The sequence below is a fragment of the Amblyomma maculatum genome, chromosome 1, assembly GCF_055883805.1.
Source record: "Amblyomma maculatum isolate TAMU_Amacu chromosome 1, ASM5588380v1, whole genome shotgun sequence".
NCBI classification, from domain to species: domain Eukaryota; kingdom Metazoa; phylum Arthropoda; class Arachnida; order Ixodida; family Ixodidae; genus Amblyomma; species Amblyomma maculatum.
Window position 1 is genome coordinate 409,610,002 of NC_139344.1, and position 22,000 is coordinate 409,632,001.

Sequence of the window (22,000 nt, forward strand, 5' to 3'; positions counted from 1 at the left end):
AGCCGCCGCTGTCGCAGTCTCGCCTCCCTCGCAGCCTTATGCATACATAACTGCAACCGGCTCCCGACGCTACACTAGCATTTTTTTTTTAGCTTGTCCAGCAGATATCTCGTGTATACGCGTAATAAGTGTTTAAGCATAAATATACTTTATTACTTAGGTACAAGCCCAAAATTAGTAGGATTGTGGTGATCAGTGGATCAGGACCATACCCCAGCATGTTTGTTTACCTAGTTTTCTATATAAATGGCAGCGTATTAAAATGCAAGCTGAGCTCTCACTAAGCAGTCATCGATTTTGGATCACTATTGCATACTCTGTGGCCACAAGCGACGGTTGAAACTCGTGAATACGCCTTCCGCTACCGCCCAAATCGCCAGCCCTAAATTCTAGCTTTACTCATTGGGGAACGGGTTGATTCGGTGGAGTCATGAAATTACTAGGAAGCTCATTGATCATGAGTGTTAATGCGTAAAACCATGAAATGTAGTAGCTGGTTTCTTTTCTCACGTTATACTACTGACGCGCTGCTGCTCAGACCACTCCGGCATGAAGTTTCTGCTCAGCAAGCCATTGGCCTAGAAAACATCGGACTGCTCACTGATCAGTTTCGCCACCGTCATGGAGCCTGAAAACCTCACACTACGATAGGAGACCATTGGTGGTGCTGACGTTGTGACTGGTATAATGCGACAGATTGGTGCATCGACCACCTGAGGAATATACCGCGCAGCCCACTTAGTGTGAGTGTGCCTGAAACATGCTCAAGAAAACATTCTATTTTACTGCAAAAGCAATACTACGACAGCCAAAGCGAGACCTCGAGTGGCCGCAGCTACGCTGTGAAGAGTGGTAGCTATGTCGTGAAGAGGCATAGCTACGGTCTCCTATTCACGTTACCTCTATGCCACTGGCAGGAGCTGCCAACTTGGGTCGCTCCTTTCATATGAGAGGGTGATATCAGAATCAGCCTGCCAGAATTGTGCATTCTCGTTACCCCAACACGCAGGCAAGTCCATACGGCTTGGTAGAAGCATGACTTTATATGTGGGCTGGTAGCTTACGCCCCCGCGTCATACCCTTCAAGGATGAGCTTAAATGTCCCCAATAATGTAGCACCTCACACTGATAGGGCATGATAAGGGAATAATGTAGCAGGCAAAATAAGCTTCCGCCGTTGCTTTCGCAATTCAACTAGGGTAAACTAGAGCTAAGCCACAACTAATTTTTTTAAGTAACACGCATTGTTCACTAAGCAAAAATATCCTCCCCTACTGGGAGGTCACACGAGTGTTTCAAAATGGCGGTCGCTCTCGGTGGGAGGAGTTTCCCGGTCATGATTTTTCATTTATTTAAATATGCAGCACGCTTCAGACATTAAAACACTGGGCGTAAAACCAGGCATATTTACAGAACGGTAAAGTTGAAATATGCCCAGTGAACCTGTCATTGTTCCTTTATGGCAGAGTGTGCAGCAAAACAGTGTTCTGCTACATTTCATGGCAAAATATCTGGTCCGGAGCAGGATGGAGCTCTTCCACCAATGTTGTACCAGAATTTCATATCCTGAAATATTTTTATTACTCTTTCACTTCATATTCATGGAGCCCCTTTTCTAAAGTTTATTTTAGAAAATTCGCAGAGTGAGAAGGTTCCACACTCTTAAAATGCTGTCTAAATAACTGGTATACTTTTAGCAGAATCGAGCAAATATTGCATTTAATAAAATTTCTTTTCAAGGACTTCAGTCACTTGTTTTAATCCACAGACCAGCAAAGAAAAAAAAAGCATCCGTAAGCCATCGCTACAAAACTAAGAAAAGTGGAATCTACAACATGGTGCATATTTTGAAATTTTTTATAACCACTTCTTTTTGCAGCACTTGAACTTTTTTCACATTTTGTAAATTTTTTCTTCTAAAGTTGGTACTGACATTTCTCATGTTATGGTTTGGTTTATAGGGTTCGACACAAAGCGAGTCATATTACAAGAGATGCCGTAGTGAAAGGCCGGAAACTTCGACCCTCTGGTGTTCTTTAACATGCACTGGCATTGCACAGCATGTGGGCACTTTGCTTTTCACAAGTGGCTTTTGCGGCCAGGAGGCTTTATGCAAGGGTTGTTTATATATTCCATTAAAAGTTTGTCCCCAAGACTCCTTAGAATCCAGTTTATTTCAAGCTCTCAAAATTGTTTTGAGCAATGTAGCTTCGCCTTTGAAAAAAAAAAAAAAAAAAAGGGTGACACAAAAGACGCTACTTGGAAGTGTACATAACAATCAGGTACAGACTGAAGCAGACTGAGGGATAATCCAGGCTTACATGCTTTAATAGTGCCATGAGTATCAATCACCAGTGAAACCTCCAGTGAAACCTCCATTAAAGCATTAGGCAGCAATCATCCTCACTGAACATTAGCAGATTCCACTGCTACTTCCACAACCACCGGACCTTCCTGGTAAGGATGTGTTAAAGCATTTGTAAATATTCGGTGAAGTCCAAGATGGTGCATGTAGACTATCAGAGTGCATGCTTCGACTGCATGTGGTACGCCAGGCTGCTCATCCTGACCAGCCGTTTATTGCAGATGCTGCACTCAAATGGTTTTTCCCCAGTGTGGGTCTGCATGTGGCGCCGTGCGCGCCAACCGTCCGAGAATTTCTTGTCGCACACGGGGCAGGGGACTGTCTTGTTGTGAGTCCTCTCGTGAGAGTGCAGGTTCTGAGGGTAGGTAAACGTCGCCGGGCACAGGCTGCATTTGAGGGGCTTCTCGCCAAAGTGCGAGCGCCTGTGGGCGATTAGTATGTGCTTGCAAGCGAACGCTGCTGGACACAGGTCGCAAATGTGAGACTTTTCGCCTGTGTGTGTGCGCATGTGACGCTTGAGGTTTCCTTGCTGGGAAAACCTGGAGGAGCACAGGGCACACACGAAGGGTTTCTCGCCCGTGTGCGTTCGCACGTGGTTGTCACGCGTCTTTCCGTCCTTGAACGTCGCCGGACAATAGCTGCACACGTACGGCTTTGCATTCGAGTGGATGCGTACGTGAACATACAGGGAGGCAGTTTGGGCAAACCTCTTGTGGCACACGTGGCACTCGTGGGGCTTCTCCCCCGTGTGTGTTCGCTCATGCTCTTTGAGCATGCTACTATCCACAAACGCCGCCGGACAGAATGAGCATGTGTATGGCTTCTCGCCCATATGCATCCGCAGGTGGCGCTGCAGTGATGCCTGTTGTGTGAACGATGCGTCGCAGATGTTGCAAGAATGAGGTTTCTCGTTAGTGTGCGTCCGGTGGTGAAGACTCAGCGACCATCGCTTGGCAAAAGTCGCTGGGCACAGGGAGCACCCATACGGTTTCTCACCAGAGTGCACCCGAGAGTGGCGCTTCAATGCTTCCCTATTTGCCAGCACCTTCTGACAGAGCGGGCATTCATGTTGTCTCAAGTGGGGTGGTGCCAAGCTCAGCTGGGCCATCTTGGTCATCAAAGACTACGAATCCGGGGCGCCCAAGCCATGCTGGGAACCCTTCTTGGAGGACCGCGATCGAGTCGGCATTCTCACAGCGTTAGGATCTCGCAACTAGACTTTAGCTTCCTGGCGTGCGTCTTCTAAATAGACGGTTGAAACTGAGAGCATGGCGGCTTATGATGGTCATCAGAAGTGCCTGAATTTATCCAACATCTTGCCTTTAGTCCATGGTCTAGTACACCACCTGCATATGTCTTTGCTTCGACGGTCACTGGCGGGTCCTGCGGGTCCTGCAAAGAAAAAAGCAACCTGGATGCACATACTTTAAAAGCCACTAGCAAAGTTTCCATTTCAAACACCAAGTGGTTAACAAAATTTGAACTTCAAACAATCATGTGCCTTTAGTGTCTGTTCCTAACGCCACATCACCATATATATAGACGCCCAGCTAGTTAGTGCTCCCTCCCCCCCCCTCCCTCTTGCGTTTGGGCCTCAGTGGTAATTCAATTCCACGGAAATTGAAAACTAAAACATATCCAAAACAGGCCTTAAAAGGTCAAAAATTAATCATACTTGTCACAGTGTATCTATTACCACATCTTTAGGAATTTTTCATTTTGTGCCAGACTTTTCGTTTTTGATGTCCAAAAGCAAGCTATTCTCAAATTAGTAGAAAAAAGTCACTTTCATAAGGTTACCAGTCTGCAGCAGCTTGGCAAGCCGCCAAAGTCGGGGCGGCGGACTGTACAAGTGAGGTTAAGAAACTAAAGGACCTGCAACAAATATCAAAAAAAAAAAAAATTTAAAGAAGGGAGGGGGGCCAGGGTTCATTGTGCAGCAAACAGTAATGAAATATCAGCCATGAGCGTTACCATTATAGTGGTTATATCACGCCCCACTCACACTCTGTTTATGATCTCTTAAACTGAGATTTGAAACCATGCGCTTTTCATATATTTTTGCGATTGCATTATCCAGACCCACATGACAATATATGTGAGAATATTAGCTGTACAAAAATGCACTGCCTCTAATGCATCGGCAGAGAACAAAAAAAAAAAGACGTGCATTGTGTGTTGTGTTGGTTTTTATGGCGCATAAGCAACTAAGGCTAACAAGCGCCAAGAGCAAGGTCAATATATGTTTTAGTTGCAAAAGAGGAAATGGATTAGTTAAATAAAGTTTCCTTCTTGTAGGAAAAACAAATGCTAGGTCTACAAGACGGTAAATAAAGTTTCCTTCTTGTAGGAAAAAACAAATGCTAGGTCTACAAGTGCTCTTTCTCCTAAAAGTAAGGTGGGATGCAATAGGATGGTATGATAGTAAAATATAGTAAAACGTTTTCTCTGTAGTAAAAAGGTTCGAGCATGTAATTAGAATGCGGTTAACAGTGAGTATCTCGCCGCATTCTTCACAGGTCGGTTTGTAATGTTTCATCAGTAGAAAGTTGTGTAAGATGAGTATGTCCAATACGAAGACGGCGTAATATCACTCCCATAAAACGTTGTTGATGTGTGTTCGATTTTCATTCTCCTAGTACAGGCTTTATGAGGCGCAACTTATTATTTTCTTGGTTGTTCCACAAAGACTGTCATTTATCCTCCTTGTTTATGTTTTATTAATTTCAGGCAATCTCTATGTGGCATATTTACTTTTTTAATCTATTTGTTGTGGGCAAGTGCAGCACATTTGTCTGCTCTTTCATTGCCGTCAGTGCCTACGTGACTTGGGACCCAACAGAACACTATGTTATGTTCAAGAAGGACTTTTTGTTGGGCTAGTTGGTGCAGCATTTTTCAAAAATGGACGAAGCGCTAACAACACATTCACATGAAATAAGACACGGACAAGCGCTCACTGACAACTGATATTGTCAGTTATCAGTGAACGCTTGTTCGTGTGGTCTATTTCTGAAAAAAAAAACTATGTTATGTGCTTGTGCCGTGATCATTTCTACATTATGTATTATGTCACCAAGTAGAGGCATGGCAGCATTTCTGTGATTTAAAGCCATCAGTACACTCAACGAATCTGTGTACAGTCTAGTCCACTTATAACGATACCGGTTTTAACAATATATCGGTTACAACAACGAAAAGCTGCTGCACCGTCCACTTTTTTATGTTTTCTATGATAAAATACCCAGCTTACTACAATGCCCCCATGTCGCACTATCAGTTATAACAATGAAGTCTGGCTCCTGAGTGCTCGTGCCAAAAGGTAGTGAAATGCGAAATCCTTGAAAAAAAAAATAAATAAATAAAAAAATTCCAGCTGCTGCACCCTGCCCGCCGCACGTTCATACAATAGAACCTGTTTTCTGGCCTTCTCCGCATTGCCAGCCCTGCACGCCTTTCTCCCGCCGCCCTTCCACCCCTCCGAATACAAATGGACTGTGCCCATTGCACTACGCCGCGCCGCCCTCCGAAACACTAATGACCTTCGCCAACACGCCGACAGCGCTGATCTGCTCGCTCGCCCCTAATTCTGCACATTTCTACTGGTTCTGCCAGCAGATTTGGTTGTTTGTGCAAGTTGATTGCGTCGAAGTCATTCCTGGCCACGTGGTTTCTCCATCTCGTTTGAATCGCCACCGAAACGGAAGATGGCTGATCCGCTCGCTGATTATCAGTGAAAAGAAAGCGCATGGCTATCAATTTGGAAACGAAGTGCAGAATTGTGAAGGACTACAAAGAGGGTGAAGAAGTGTGTGACTTGGGTAAGAAGTATGCACTATCGCAACCGACGGCGTCGACGATGATCCGCTCCGCTAAGAAGTTTGACAAAGTCCTCGCTTGACAGTGGGTGCATACGCATTCGATAAAATGCCTATAAGGAGGTGAAGGAGGCGTTCTACGAGTGGTTTCTTGGTGCCTGTGCCCAGAACGTGCCTATCAACGGGCCGATTCTGGCCACAAAGGCGAAGCAGTTTGCCCTGCTAATTAACAATGAGTACTTCCAGCCAGGTGGTGACTTTTATATAAAAGTTTTGTCTCTCTTTCTCTCTTCACCCCAGCGTTACTTCGGGATTTCTCAAGCTGAAAGGTGACTGTGACAACCTTCTCGTATATTTCACAAGTCCCCTTTCAGGGCCACCAAAACAATGCCTTGATCTCGTTGCCGTGGATTCCAACATGGCTTGGTGCCCAGCAAAATTTAATTTGTAACCATCTTCGAAGCCCCAAGAATTTCAATGTGGAGCACACTAGAGCAAAGGAACTTTAATTTAGGAGCACCTAGGCACACTGGAATGCACAATGTGATGCCCTACAATGTGATGAACTTTGGAGTGATGAAATATTGATTCAGGAGCACTCCGCAAGGTGTAGATTTTAGCCTCCCGACCTCCCTGGCATAAGGAGGCTGTTAAAGTGAGATGCGAGGGTGTGCTAGAGCATTAAGTCTGTCCTTGCTCGCACACAGTTCCATTTGACCAGTCTTCAACTGTAAGCTTTATGCTGCACAATTATAGAGGATACACAATCGCAAAATATGCATATTTAAAGAACACAGTTTGCATATACCTAAAAGCACAGTAGGTCAAACGTGCTCTTCATGTAAAAAGTCTAGGTAGCACTTAAGGCCCCTTCAAAGCAATGAGGCGATTCGGCAAAGATGACGCACTCTCGTTATGCCGCTCGATCTTCGTAGCTGCCAGCAGAGGACGTGTGGCTGTGTCTGATGCGTGGCTGCGGCCGGTCATGCTAACCCTTGGAGATGGTGCTGAATCGCAGTCATCTTGCCCCTACGCTGCTATGGAGGCTGCAGAAACGCTAGATAAAAATTAAGATACATTCCTCACGTGCCCAGTGTGGCGTAGATGGTTAGCACCCTCAGCTGTTGAACAGAGAGGTAGGAGTTTGAGTCCCTGTGGAACACGATTTTTTTTTTTAAATTAAAGGCTAACTTCTGATCTGGCTTGTTATGCGGCTTGTGTTGGACTGGCTTCGGATTTGTCTGGTTTGACACACCTTGGTGCATGCCACTCATGAGCCAAGAAGGGCTTTCACCTTAAATTGTTGAGTAACATTGTTTTCAAGGCAGGCTATCTGATGTCCCACTAGAACCAAAGAAAAGGCTGAACTGGGACACTATTTCCTGCCCAAAAAGTGTTTGAAGAGTTTTTCTGACCGCTTCCCAAAAGCCAAGAAGCGCTGCTGTGCAAGACCTGCTCTGCCCTCAGCAATTGGCGAACAACTGCTGACTATGGTACTCTGGGCAACCTGAAACAGCATGGAACACAGTGGGTACTCGGCCACTATAAAACTGAAGGCTACAGAACCGATGAGTTCTACACCGCCGAAAGCTGCTGACAGTCGCGTGGTACTGGCGAGCACACTTGCGGCACGTGCAGATTCTATCATCCCTCTTTCCACTTTCACTCCCACCTTCCCTTACCTTTTCGCTGGATCTGCCAGAAACAACTGTGGATAGAATCCGGCATCCCTCCATAGTAAAGAATCCCATTGCTCCCCCCCCCCCCCCCATTCTGCATTAAGTAAAACATTACGCAGCCCACTTGCGGTGATAGACAAAACGCAAGTCTCGGTACCACGAGGTTCAGATACACCCGCCATCCAAGCATCAGCCTCGGTTTCTCTCGTTCTCTATCATTTCTAGCTGCCCACATAATGTGCGCTGCATTTCCCATGAGTATCAACCACAAATATGAGCCTAACAGCAAAACTACACGAGACTATCATTCACCTATGCAGCCCAAGAGTAGTTCTTTCATCCATCTTGCCTCAGAAGACCTGTGTGTGGCCATTCATGAGCACTTCTAACAGCAGCACCCCGACCCATGCATTGTATGAGGTGAATGCATTTCCAGTGCATCAGCGACCACTGATTAGAACAGCTGCAGCCTGCAACAATCTTCCGGAGATGTTTTGGCTGCATATGGCAGGCAGCCACGCAACAAGTGATGCATGGTGGATATGATGAAGTTCGAATGTCTGATCACCTGCTCCTTCACTGAACTGCATCTGTCGCATCACAACATGCTCGCAGTCTACAGAGCGCTGGGTGTGATTCTGGACAATCCAACAATGGCCGTGTGGCCGCAGGGAACTGGGTGCACATGTGAGCAGGCTACGGTGAGCCCTAGCATGTGCTTTGAACAGACTGGCTTGTCATTCCATCTAGTCCTCGCTAGGCACTTGCCCAGTGACAGGACACTCCACAAGTGTCACCTCGGACAAATACAGATGGGTGCCACATGGCATCTGTCATGTACAGTGTGTCACACACGTTTATTTTTCGCAATGTAACGCGCCACACACCCTTCCATACACACCACCTAACAGCATCCAGAGTTGCACAAAAGTGTTACAAGCAATCTGGTACCTGTAATGGATTAAGTACAAGTTTGTACGCAGTCAGGCTGCATGCAAGGAATTCATACTTTCTTTAGACAGCAACAATCTGGGCATTGAGGCTGAGCATCATCCCTTGCCGCTGCCCGAAGACATTTTTGCAACCTTGCAGGGCAGAACAGTGTTTTCCGTTCTTGACCTGTCGAAGACGTACCTGCAGCTCAAGCTAGATGAGCCAGCTCAAGAACTGCCGACTATTAACACGCACGTGGGCCTTTCTAGGTTTCGTCGCTTGCCGTATGGCATATCTTGCGCACCGGCAGCATTCCAAGCTGTCATGGACCAAATACTTCATAGTATGCTGGGTACGGCCTGCTACTTGGATGACGTAATCAACACAGGCGAGAACTATAGGCAGGCTTACGAAAGAGTAGCACGGGTCCTACAGCGTTTGAGCGAACACGGTGTACGTGTGAATAAGAAAAAGTGTGCTTTGTTTCAGCAACTCGTAACGTATTTGGGACATGAAATTGATAAGGATGGCCTGCATTCGACGCCAGAAAAGGTGGTGGCCATAAAAAAAGCCCCCCTGCAGACCAACGTGATTTGGCAACGGTCCTTGAACCATTTCACGACTTGCTCCGCAAAGAAAGCAAATGGCACTGGTCGCGTCAGTGTGACGAGGCTTTCACACTATCCAAAAATATGTTGTCTGATAAAAGTGTCTTGACGCTTTTATTGTAAAAAAAAGAAATTCAGATCACATGTGGTGGCTCCGAATATGGACTCAGTGTCGCACGTCGAAAACTGCAATGGAAAACCCATAGCCTTTATGTCTCGGTCATTGCCGTCATCCAAAACGAACTACGGTCAAATAGAAAAAGAAGCCCTAAGCATTGTGTTTGATGTGGAAAAATTTTACAAGTACTTGTACGAACAGGTGTTTAACATTTTGACTGACTATCAGCCATTCACTATTCTGTTTGATCCGAAAAAGCAGGGCAGCGTGGTAGCCACTGCAAGAGTGCATCGGTGGCTCGCATGTTTGGCTAACTATCGCTACGAGATAAAACATAAGCCGGGATCTGCTATCAGTCATGCGGATGCATTGTCTCGCTTGCCACTAGCCGACTCGGGGGACCAATGTGAGGAAATCTTTTATTTTTCGTCTCTGAATGAGTTGCCTGTGACGGCAAAGAATGTGGAACGCGAAACTGGGCGAGATAAACTGTTGAGCGCAGTTAGGGACATGATATGACATGGCTGGCCTAGAACTGTGTCCAATCAGTTAAAACCATTTTTCATTCGGCGATTTGAGCTCAGTATAGACAATGGATGCCTGGTATGGACAAACAGAGTGGTCATTCTAGAGTCGCTCCAGAATCAGGTGCTGGATGTATTGCATGAACAAGATCTGGGCATAACCAGAATGAAAGCTGTAGCAAGATCCATGGTGTGGTGGCCTGGCATTGATCATGCCCTCGAACAATGTGTGCAGAATTGTCAGATATGCCAGTCTGTTCTTTCCTCCGTACAACCCATACCTTTGGCCCCCTGGCAACTGTGTCAAAACCCATGGGAGTGTGTACCTTTGGATTTCGCGGAAGAAAAAGAAAAATTGTTCCTTGCCGCAATTGATGCATGCTGCAAATGGTTAGAAATCAAAGCTATGACAGTGACTACAGCTGCCAAAATGGTTTAATATGTTTGTTCCTGGTTTGCTTCACATGAGTTGCCGGTAGAAGTAGTAACCGATAACAATCCGCAGTTTCGAGCAGCTGAATTCCAAGAATTTCTTAAAGTAAACGGAGTTAAGCATACGCTCATGCCACCCGGCCACCCACAATCTAACCGAGCAGCAGAGCGTGCAGTGCAAACGATCAAGAAGGCATTGCTTAAGCAGCTGCTGGGAGATGAAAAAAAAGAGGCACTTCTAGGTTGCTGCAGCACAGAATTGACAACTTTGTTTTTTCTTATAGAATTACACCGCATATTTTCACAGGAAGAACACCCACTGAATTATTTCTGCGAAGGGAACTGCGGACTCGCTTGTCGTTACTAGAACCGAGCACTACAGATACAATGAGTACGAAGGCTGACAAAGTAAAAAAACACAGAGGTGTGCAGAGGTTGTTTGCTGTTGGTGATCGTGCGTGGGTTTGCTCGGCGCGTGATGACGTGGTGAAATGGTGGCCTGGACAAGCTACGCGAGTAAAATCGCCAACAACATATTTGGTGTGTGTGAGAAACAAAGTGCGGTTTGTGCACGCTGACCACCTGCGACGATCCAGCATCACGCCAAGTTCAAGATCAGTTCCTGAAGTGAAACTGCCTCATGCATCAGACATAGGGCTTCATTCATCTGCTGAATCAACCCCGTCACCGTTGCCAGCACAGCAAACAAGTGGCGACCAACTGGTGCCACTGCGAAGGAGCACCCAACAGCGACGGCCGCCGGATCGTTTAGAACTGTAAAAGGAAGGGAATGTTATAGTGTCATGTTGTATCGCGAGAAGGACGCTCGCTATGCATTGTCGTGGCTGATTGTGTTCGTCATGTATGTCTGCGCATGCGCCGGCAGCTCTTGCAAGTATAAGACAGGGCTTGTTCTCCCTGTACGGTGGTTGTTCGTTTGAGGCTGCGAGCTTGTACCTTGTAATAAAGCCTCCTGTTCTTTGGCCTGGCGTCTGGATACATCAGGGGGGAACGAGGCAGCCCACGTCATTGCTCGAGGATCTATTGGCTGAGCTGCGGGCAACGACTAGAGCACACCGGAGCAACCCAAGAAGCCTTAGACAGCCCCTACAATAAAACACAACACCATTGACTCGAAAGGCTAATGTACCCACCATATCATAAAGACCGCACTAAGGAGCAAGAGGTAATATGGAGACAGCTCCAAACTAAAACTCTCCCCAACACGGCAGTACTTAGCCACATATATTGGGACAGATTCAACCGGGAGTGCAGCAAATGATGGTAGAGCCACCATAGATTATATATTCTGAGACATAAGGAAAATAAAACCGCAGCAGACACAGGACGGAGGCTGGAGACAACACAGGGCGGTTTTATTTTCCTTATGTCTCACCAACTGGCCTACACATCTACCCTGCTAAATATATTCTGAGACTGCCCGGCAGATCCCCAACCTAAACATCTCCAGAAGCTCACGCAACCGGGCCCATGGGAGACCTTGCTGCTCAGCTACGACCTGGAAGCTCAACTCGAGGCCATGGCCAGAACCCAGGGGATCGCCACCAGCATCGACTGACGGTCATCTATTAAGCTATACAAGCCCACCGTCCACTAAACACTGATAATGAAGGTTTTCCAATCCAAACCTGCTTCTACGGTGCACCTACTTTTCTTCTTGCTAGTAACCACAGGTATGTGGAGCAAATGTTAATGGTAGAAAAATGAGAGTTACTTTTGAATGTAATCAAGCATGGAGTACTCATGGTCACACCTGTGTTTCATAGCGATAAGCGACATTTTTGGCAGCAAGTATAGATTGGCCAAATGCCCCCTTTTTTTTTTTCAAGCATTTCACTCCGCAACAGATCAGCATAACGCTTTGAGCATTGTGACAGTCGGAAAACAAATGAAACAAATGGTGCAATCGTCTATTGATCCCAGCACCTATCAAATGCGAGGCGAATGTTCTGGAAACTAGGCCAACGCTATGGCATTCCAGTAAACAGTGTATCCTTCAGCTTCTTCAAACAGGTAGAAGACGTGGTCTTGCCTAGCGTACTTCTCTTCTTTTGGCTGCAGGGCTCGATTAAAGAGCCTGCATGTACAAATCCTGTCATTGGGAGCAACCCTGATGCGGCGAGCCTCAAGCCATGTGGCTGCTTCTGTTATGCACATTAACAAGATGCGTTAAAGCCACTGTACTAGTAAATGAAAATCCTGTGCTTTCGGCATTGTGAGCGAGAAATCACGAGCTAGCCTCTGGAAGGCAAGATGGCTGGACACTGATAGGTCGGTGCACTGTGCAATGCCACATGATTACACGACATGACAGTTTGCACAGGCCGCCAAATTAGGCCAAGATGGCACTCAAACGAGAGCCCTGGAGCACTTGAATCCCGAGTCAGACTTGGTACTCTAAGGTCACATAAGCATGCTTGTACAGCTCGGTTAAAGGAGGCCTTTATATCTATGCCGGGTGACACAACTGATGCATGTCAAAGGTCCCATTCTGCAGAAAATCCAGCGTTGTCAGCCTTGTGAGCGAAAAATCATGGGCATGGCCAGGTAACGATAGGCCAGCAGATTGTGTGAGGACGCAAGATGTGACATGGCAGAAGCTGCCACTCTGGCTTCTTTGAGATGGGAAGGCAAGATGGGAACTGAACCTTCCAGGACTCTTCGGCAAGGAATGGAGTGAGACATGCTACTCCTAGACCACTTTTTGGGTTACGAAGAAGAAGAAAGCTTCACATACACACACTCCGGTCATAGCAAGCTGATTAAGCGGGGTCTGGCTGTGTCTTGTTTACGGCAGGCGCTGACCAAATCCTGCCCGCACTTGATGAGCGACAGTTTCAACATACAGATTGAGAAGTTGAAACGAAGCGGATATCCGAGGAGCATGCTGATATCTGCGGCTGAAAACTGTTTGAAGAAGATGCGACCCCTAGCAAGAGAACGTAAAGAGACCGAAAAGAAAAGACAGGTTGTTGTCTTGCCATACGTACATTGCATATCACACAGTCTTAAGAAGATAGCCAGCCGATTCGAAATTAGGGTCGAGCTGTCTGCACCAAACAAGTTAAAAAGTATGTGCAGGAAGGTGAATGAAATAAGAGAGACTAAGGAAGGATGCGGAATACTGCACAGGGAGCGGTTTGTCACATGTCGCACGGGTGTAGTATACAAGATCCCCCTGACACGTGGGAAGGCCTACGTTGGGCAAACAGGCCGATGCATCAATGAAAGGCTAATAAGAGAGCATAGAAATTCGTGTGGCGCATTGTCTACTCTAGGAAACCTAGCGACCCATTGCTCCCGGTGTAAAACGGATGACAATCAACAGGATTTGAGGAGCACGAATTGTGCACCAAGGTTCAGCGAAACCAAGGTGCTGGCAAGCGCAAAAGACAGTTTTAAAAGAGAGGTTATTGAAGCCTTCAAGATGATTTCGGGAGAAGGGGAATGTGTGAGTGTTCCGTCAGTGGCGCTCAACAGCAAGGAGATTATACTTCTCCGTTTGGACGTGACAAAAAGTTAAACTTAATTTGTGATTATTTTCATTTTATTTTCATTTATTTTTTCTGAATCTTTAGTTTACTTTTTCTTCATATCGCAACCCCACGTTTTGTGTGAAGCTTTCTTCTTCTTCGTAACCCAAAAAACTGGCAGTTGGTAGTGAGCGCATCATCTGTGTTAACGTCCTGGTTCAATTCTTTTGTGTGTGTATTGTTTTTTTGTGTATAACCATGCAGCGCCGGAGGTCTTCGGAGTCGTATAGCCAACTAGCCCGCTCGCAAGTACTACTGATCCTAGGCCACACACGCACCTTTATAGGCATCTTTATAGATGTCTTTATCTTGGGTGGCAATTGTTGGGTGGCAATTCACATAGTAATTAGGTAGCTAGCTTACAAGTGCGTGGCTATGAATGTGTGCAAGGCAATAGAGACACAAATTATGGTGTTAGTGATTAAGTGAGTAGGAAACTGCATGTATGTGAGCAAGAGTCCACAAAAGGTCACCCTTACGGGAGCCATTAACACTATCGCATCACTACTTTACTTTAAAGGCCAAGCTGAAATGTCCTTAAGTATTTCGAGTGCAGCTCTTAGATGCCCATCGTTGGTTTGAATGGCACTGGATTAACCAGTGAGCGTTTCCCCCTGCACTGCCAATGACATACCCATGAGTTCTCCAATGTGGGTTCAGAAATTCATGCTAGAGCACAAAGCTGGCGTGCTTGGACTTGTCATGCCATCTGTAAAATCGTTTCAGAATCTCATATTTGCTCACACAAAGGGAGTATATATATATTGAAGAGTGCGAAACTTGTTCAGGGAGGCATGGTTGCTCTGCACGCACTACTCTCTCACTAGAGCCACCATGCACACGTGACTTGAATACAAAGGTTGTACTGTTGTCAGCGGCAGCTTTGCAGATGCTTTTTTTTTTCTGCTCCAGTGTATGCTGTGTCACGGCAACTTCAGTGGTGTGCGCCATTGCCTTTCAAATGATCGCCACTTTTGCTCACATGCAGCAGCATCACTCGCTGCTATCAGCAGCAAAATGCCAGTGATTGATTCCATCTCTCTTTTTTTCACCACTAGGCACCTGTATGCCTTGCGCGGGTTACTCAAAGTACGCCCTATGTGTGCGAGATTGCTTTCGGATGGCTGACCGCACAGGACCTTCAACTGAAGACTGGAGCGGTGGCCCATCCGATTTTGAATTCCAGCTAGGCTCGGAATCTAGTGGTGTAATTGGAAATAGTTTTAGACGGTGTTATAAGCCACCGGCAAACAATAGTAAGCAAAAAAAAGGGGCGTAAGGTGTGGGGGGATGCAGTGCTCAAAATTTTGGTGGTGGACGTGGGCTGCTCAAAATGAACCAGGAAAATAAAAGAAGCATGCTGGGTTCACTTGGTGCAAATGGTTGAAACGAGCCGTCCCATTGTCCGATTCTCGCGCACACATCTGCTAGGGTTGCCGCGACCAGTGCGGATGCACTCCTGGTGCCATACTGTTGAAAGGCGAGAGACCGCTGTTATAGGACGCCGATGAGTAAATTTCAATCGTGTCACAAGTTGAGTTAGAAGAAAAGACTTATGTATGTTAACAACCTTCCTATGCACCCTGCATCATTGGAGTGATCCAATAATGTGCAAGAGCCAACGGCAGGTGAAGGAGTGTCAGTGGAGGACGAAGCAGGTCTAACGAGCTCAGAGAACTGAAACAGCGAATGCATACGCTGCGACACCATGATGCTTGTGTTCTCAACTGCTGGAAACCTAAACAAAGCTCAAAAAAGGCTAGAAGCTCTTGACTGAACTGCAATATAAAATAGGAAATTGCATTTCATCAGGAACTGTGATGACTGCCCCCGCTTAATGACACTAACAGCAGTCTGGATGATACTACCGTATTTACTCGCATAATGATCGCACTTTTTTTTTTTAAATACTGACGCAAATTCCGGGGTGCGATCATTACGCGGGGTAAATTTTCTACAAAAAATTTGAGCACCGAAAACGCAAACAAGTTGCAGGTCAGACGTCTTAGAACATATATCTCGATTACAACCAAAAATAAAAGCTGAGTAAGGCTTACCTTCGCAATAAACACGCACATTAAGCATCACATGGAGTGCACAATGCCCATTTATTTTTTTTCGTCAGTACTCTAATCAAAGTCTGAATCCTCGCCATCCTCGCTTTCAGTGCTGCACGACTCATCGGAAACGGCAGTGTCGTCGCTGGGAGCATCTTCACAATCCCACAGGAAGTCATCTTCCATTCCATCCAAAGCGTTAGATATATGCCTGTCTTCTTAAAACTCTTAGCCACTACCTCGTCGGGGATACTGCTCCACACTTCTGTGATCCACGAGCACAGCATCTCCACGGATGGCCTTCTAATCTTTCCGCACGGCGTCAAATCATGCTGACCCATCGCCATCCACTCAGCATAAAGTCGTCGAACGTTGTCCTTGAACGGTTTGTTCAAAGACACGTCGAGAGGCTGCAGCAGCGAAGTCAGGCCGCCAGGAATGACTGCAATGTCCGTGCGCAGCTCTTTCAGCTTGGCACGCACGCTGTCCACAAGGTGACCCCTAAAACTGTCCAAAACCAGAAGCGAGGGAAGCATAAATGCTCCTGGTCTTCTTCCCCAAACAGTCTTGATCCAGTCGACCATCAGGTCTGCAGTCATCCACCCTTTCATCTGTGCACGTATATGGATGCCACGGGGAAAGTTTCCCTTCGGAATAGTCTTCCGTTTGAAGATCACGTATGGTGGCAGCTTCCGCCCGTCGGCCGTCACAGCAAGCATGACTGTGCATCGCTGTTTTTCTGCGCCAGACGTCTTCACGAGGACGCTCCGAGCACCCTTCTCGTTCACAGTTGTATTCCGGGGCATGTCGAATGTCAGTGGAGTTTGATCGGCGTTTCCAATTTGCGACATGAGGTAACCGCATTTTTCGCGAAGCCTAGTGACGAAGTGATGGAAGTGTATCACTTTGCTTTCATACGCAGACGGGAGCCGCTGGCACGACGTCCGCCGCCTCAGGGAAAGTCCATTCCGTCGCATAAAGCGAGTCGTCCAACCGGAGCTAGCGCGGAAATCCTTTGCGGCGATTCCTAGCTTCCTGGCAGTTGTGCGGGCCTGCGTCTGTATCATTTCTAATGACACTGCACAACCATCCTTGCGCAGGTCCCTCACGTATTCTAGGACCACCTCCTCAACACGAGGGAGCTTGCCCGTTTTGGATCCACAGAAAGCCCGCCGTCCGTGTCTTGTTCGTAGCCATCAGCTTCTCGCGCTGCTTCTTCCAATAGCGTATCCTCATTTCGTCCACGCCGAAATGCCTACCAGCAGTGCGGTTGCCATGCTCCAGTGCATAGTCGACAGCCTTGAGCTTGAACGCGGCGGTGTAACTGGCATACCGCCCCATGGTGAAATGGCGTAAACTCGCACAAAAACACAAAGCACGCTACGACGCTGCCGAATTGCAAAATGGCGAACGCCGCAAAGCATGGAATCATGGGAACTCCAACGTTACTAGACTAGGTTGGGAACTCGTCGGAATGCATTTGCTGCGGGATGACTGCAGATCAACCGCCAGGCGGCTCCATGTTCGGGGTGCGATCATTACGCGGGGAATTTAAAAAATGAAATTTTGACCTCAAAATTCAGGGGTGCGATCATTACGCGAGTGCGATCATTATGCGAGTAAATACGGCATGTTTACTGTTACGAATTGAGACTCTCTCAACAAACTGTCGAGTGCTTGAAAGCGACCAATTTCAAGGTGTCTGAAGGGACTGAAAGTTTCCCAGGGGCATCGTGAACAAGGCCTGGCTTTGAAGCTCGCTCTCTCGTGTGAACTCTAGTGACAATTCATCTCCATGCAGCTTGCCACGCAATCAAGTCAGCCGAAAACTAAGTCATTTTATTGTAAATATTTTTACTACACGGGCAGCGCAAAGCAGATGAAAGCAACACACCACATAAATGATATCTTTACAGAAATGGACATACCTGAAGTGGACTTTCCAATAAAACCTGGCAAGGCTACGTGAAAAATAAGCTGACACCCGTGACAACATTCATAGCCGAAAAAGTGTTGATGGACAGTGCCTGTTCAGTTCCTGAGCTTTACTAAAATTTGCACCTGGACCACCACAAAATGATTGCTGTCTCTTTCAACGCTTCACGGATACACTGGCATGGGCTTGACGATTGAACAGTTCACTGGGCTATCCCTCAACTATGATGTGTTCAGCAACTTCTGCGCTGGCTATGAGCCCGGGCCAGCAGAAGGCAACCCATTGTATCAAGCGTGGAAGGGGAGCCGCAGGTTTCAGAAAAACAGAATAAAATATGGCCAGAAAGAAGTGCAGACTGCACTTGCCTTGTGTGATGGAGTTAGCCACTAAGTTTTGGCACTGTAGAAAGACAGCGTTAACCATGTGCAATGTGATTACAAAACAGTATTTACTTGCATAATGCTCGCACTCGCATAATGCTCGCACCCCCCACATTGCCTATCGAAAATTGGAATTTTTTTTTCCTCGCATAATCATCGCATCCCCAACATCACTGCCGCGAGAGTCGACATGTTGCACCGCGGCAGTCAACTACGCGTAGCGAGCGCCATCTTTCAAGTGCTACTGAAACTAGCTGGCCCCGTTAGGTGCGTGCGCTACCAGGAGGCGCTACCCCACCCAACCGACGATCATCATCACCAGCTCCGACCACTCCGAGCGCCTCGAGAAGGAAACGTCAAGGTGTTTCGTCAGTTTTGTTCCGCTGGTACCGCCGCACGTTCTCCCGAGTTCCGCGCATAGTTCTGCCATTTTGTGAAGACTTTCGTAGGCCTCGCTCAGTGCGTGCTACTTTTGTCACCGTGCTCTTGGTGCCGCTTCGCCATGGGGCGATACGCAAGCTACACCGCTGCCTTTAAGCTAAAAGCTGTCGAGTACGCTTTGGAGCACGGCAACCGCGCTGCCAGCAGACACTTCGGAGTCAACGAGTTTTGTGTCCGCTACTGGAGACGGCAGCACGACAAGCTCAAGGCAACCAGCAAGACGGCGTGCCTTCCGTGGTCCGAAGACGGGAAACTTTCCTGGGGTTGAAACTGCACTTCTGGACTACATTAAGGCTCTACGGGCGGATGGTTGCGCCGTGTCAATAGATGCGGAACCAGGCGCGCGTAATTGCAAGGAAAGAAGGCATCTCGGCGCAAGATTTCCGGGCAAGTAACGGGTGGGCCACGCGGTTCATCTGTGGAGCTGCTGTGCAGCTGGGTAGCAGATGCATGGAGCATGATTGGCGCTGATGTGGTCGTGAAGAGTTTCAAGAAAACTGGCATTTCCAACGCCCTGGACGCGACAGAAGACCACTTGGTGTAGGACGAAGATGAAGAGGGTGAAGCTGAGGAAGCCGACGAAGCAGCGACCAGCGATAGCGATGGCAATGTCGACGTGGACTCCGCGGACTCTGAGTGATGGTGATGTTGCGGGCGGCCAGCCTTCGCAAATAAAGTGTTTCTGCAGCTAGTGTTTGTCGTCTCTGTGGTTTTATTACAAACGTAAGTCCTGCTTGCAATTAAAGTTTTGGGTAAATTTACAATAGCTGGCTTGAGAACCCCGGTTCACAGCCTATTTACATTTGCTTTCAGCACTCCAAAGCATTGTTCAAAAATTTTCCCCGCGTAATTATCGCACCCCCTAACTTCGCACCGATTTTCTGCGAAAAAAAGTGCGAGGATTATGCGAGTAAATACGGTAAAGGCGAGCTCACGGATGGCCGTGCAAATAAGTCAACAGCATACTAAAGCTGGGATCTGAAGTTGCACTTTGAACATGTACAAGCAATGCAGCAGACCCCACACCATTCCATCACATTGTATGATGATGCGTCGAAGAACAGCCTCTGCCCAACGAGCTCAAAATCATGGCGTCGGCTGCCACAGTGAACAGACACACCGCTCCTAAGCACTGATATAGCTTGCCATCCCACGCGTGCAAAGCACTACTGCCAATCTACTGGCACTTGGCAGACCGAAAGATGCTGAAGCATTGGCCAGCGTGTAAAAACCCGAAATAGCAACGAGAGTTTGCACTCACTAATATGGTTACTGGCACCAAAGGCGCACAACGTGTCATTATTCGCTGTTCAAGCAGCTGCTGGAGATGCTGTTGTCTGTTTCAATGCAGGAAACGTTCAACCATCCTCAAAATAGTCGGGAAGCTTGACAGGGAGCTTTGACATGTAACGAAAAATCGCGGACATTTGGCAGTTTCGTTACAACCAGGTTTAAATGTATTTGTCTGCCTCATCAAAAAATGTGCTCACAAAGACGATACACAAGCTCACTAGGCCCAACCATGTACATTGCAGGAACAAGAATAAAATAGTCTTTCAGGGAAAGAACTTCAAAGACAGCATTTACAGTGGATGCGCGCTAAACAAAACTTGCATAAACAAAAACACCTCTTACATGAAACCATTTCAAAACAAATAATTTGTTTCCTATAATATCTGTGCTAAGTAATGCTCGACAACATGCAACATGGATAAACGAAAAGAACCAAAATTGAACATAAGGCGTATCGACATCGTCGGCATCTTTTTTGACATCGGTACCCTCATTCCAATCTAATTCTTTCCGCATTTATTTTTTTTGCTTTCACACCATTACGCACTGCGTGCATTTCTCAATGTTGTTCATTGCTTTTCACGTGTGTGGAACATAGAGTAGACTGCGAAGAAGCGTCCCTATAATGCGTTATCTTTAAACACTAAAATGAAAGTCCTCCAAGTCTTGAAGTGTGGTAAAAAAACGAAGGCTTATCACAAAGTAGCATGGCATTCCGAAATGCAGTTTCGAGAATCCTCAAGGAATGGGAGAAAATCAAGACAGCATTTAACAGTGGCGCATTCACCCCCGACAGAAAAAGAATGCATCAGGCTGACCACGGGCTCAGGTCAAGAAAGCATTTGTCAGATGGTTTCAGTGTACCTGAAGCTCGGACATTCTGGTAACGGGCCTATTTTGGAGAAAAAGGCAAGAGAGGTCGCACCCCAAGTGGCTATCGACAATTTTAAATTCGGTGACGGATGGCTAAGCCGCTTTAAGAAGTGCCATGACCTCGTTTCCCACACCATAGCAGGTGAGAGTGCTGTGGTAGACAAAGGTACCTGCAAGGACTGGCGAGAACATAAGATGGAGGATGTCTTCACAAATTGAGATCCAAGAGACGTTTTCAACTTGAATGAAATGGCGCATTTCTCTAAGTTCCTTCCTAACAAGTATTTGAGCTTCAAAGGTGAGAGGCGCACAGGAGGAAAACACACTAAGGACAGCGTCACTGTGCTGGTTGGTGCCAGCATGCACGGGTCTGAAAAACTGAAGCTTCTTGTTATCAGGAAAGCGAAGAGACTCCGAGCTTTTAAGCGTGTCAAAGAACTGCCTGTACTTTAGCATGCAAATACCAAGATCTGGATGACAGGCCACATCTGAACCCTGGCTGCGGCAGAGGGACGCCAAGTTCACAAAGAAAGGCAGGAAGGTTGTATTTATTGTGGGCAATTGTCCAGCACACGGTGAGGTGCAAGATCTGAATTTCGTTCAGCTGGAATTCTTCCCTGTGAACACGACAGCCATACTCCAGCCCATGGCGAGGGCATCATTTGCAATCTAAAGGTGTGTTTTCATCGCCACATCCTGAGAAGGATTGTTCTTTATATGAACAGAGACAAAGAGCACAGCAAAAATCTTCTGTCCGCCATTCACATTTTGGCTCATTCATGGGATGAAGTTGCCACAACTACCATCCAATGATGCTTCCATCATGCGGGTTTTTCCGTGGAAGCAGTGGCTCATCTGGCTCCTTGGTGCAGCACTGGCATGCTAATTATGCAGGATTATGAGGTTACTGATGATGATGATGATGCTACCTGCCATTAGGACACACTATCCGGCATAGTAAAAGAAGTTGAAGAAGTGTCTGGTACTGA

The 22,000-nt window shown here is 46.9% G+C and overlaps 1 protein-coding gene across 4 annotated transcripts in view; it reads right to left on the reverse strand.

Moving 5' to 3' along the window:
• Positions 1-1,598: 1,598 nt before the first annotated feature.
• The window catches only part of LOC146208912 (uncharacterized), a 34,681-nt gene continuing 14,279 nt past the window's right edge, over positions 1,599-22,000 (reverse strand). For all 4 annotated transcript variants that reach the window (XM_084596468.1, XM_084596449.1, XM_084596463.1 and 1 more), the window contains one exon: positions 1,599-3,757. In XM_084596468.1, the coding sequence (XP_084452594.1) occupies positions 2,520-3,482 (963 nt within the window). In that variant the 5' untranslated portion in view covers positions 3,483-3,757 and the 3' untranslated portion in view covers positions 1,599-2,519. The remainder of the gene's footprint in view (positions 3,758-22,000) is intronic.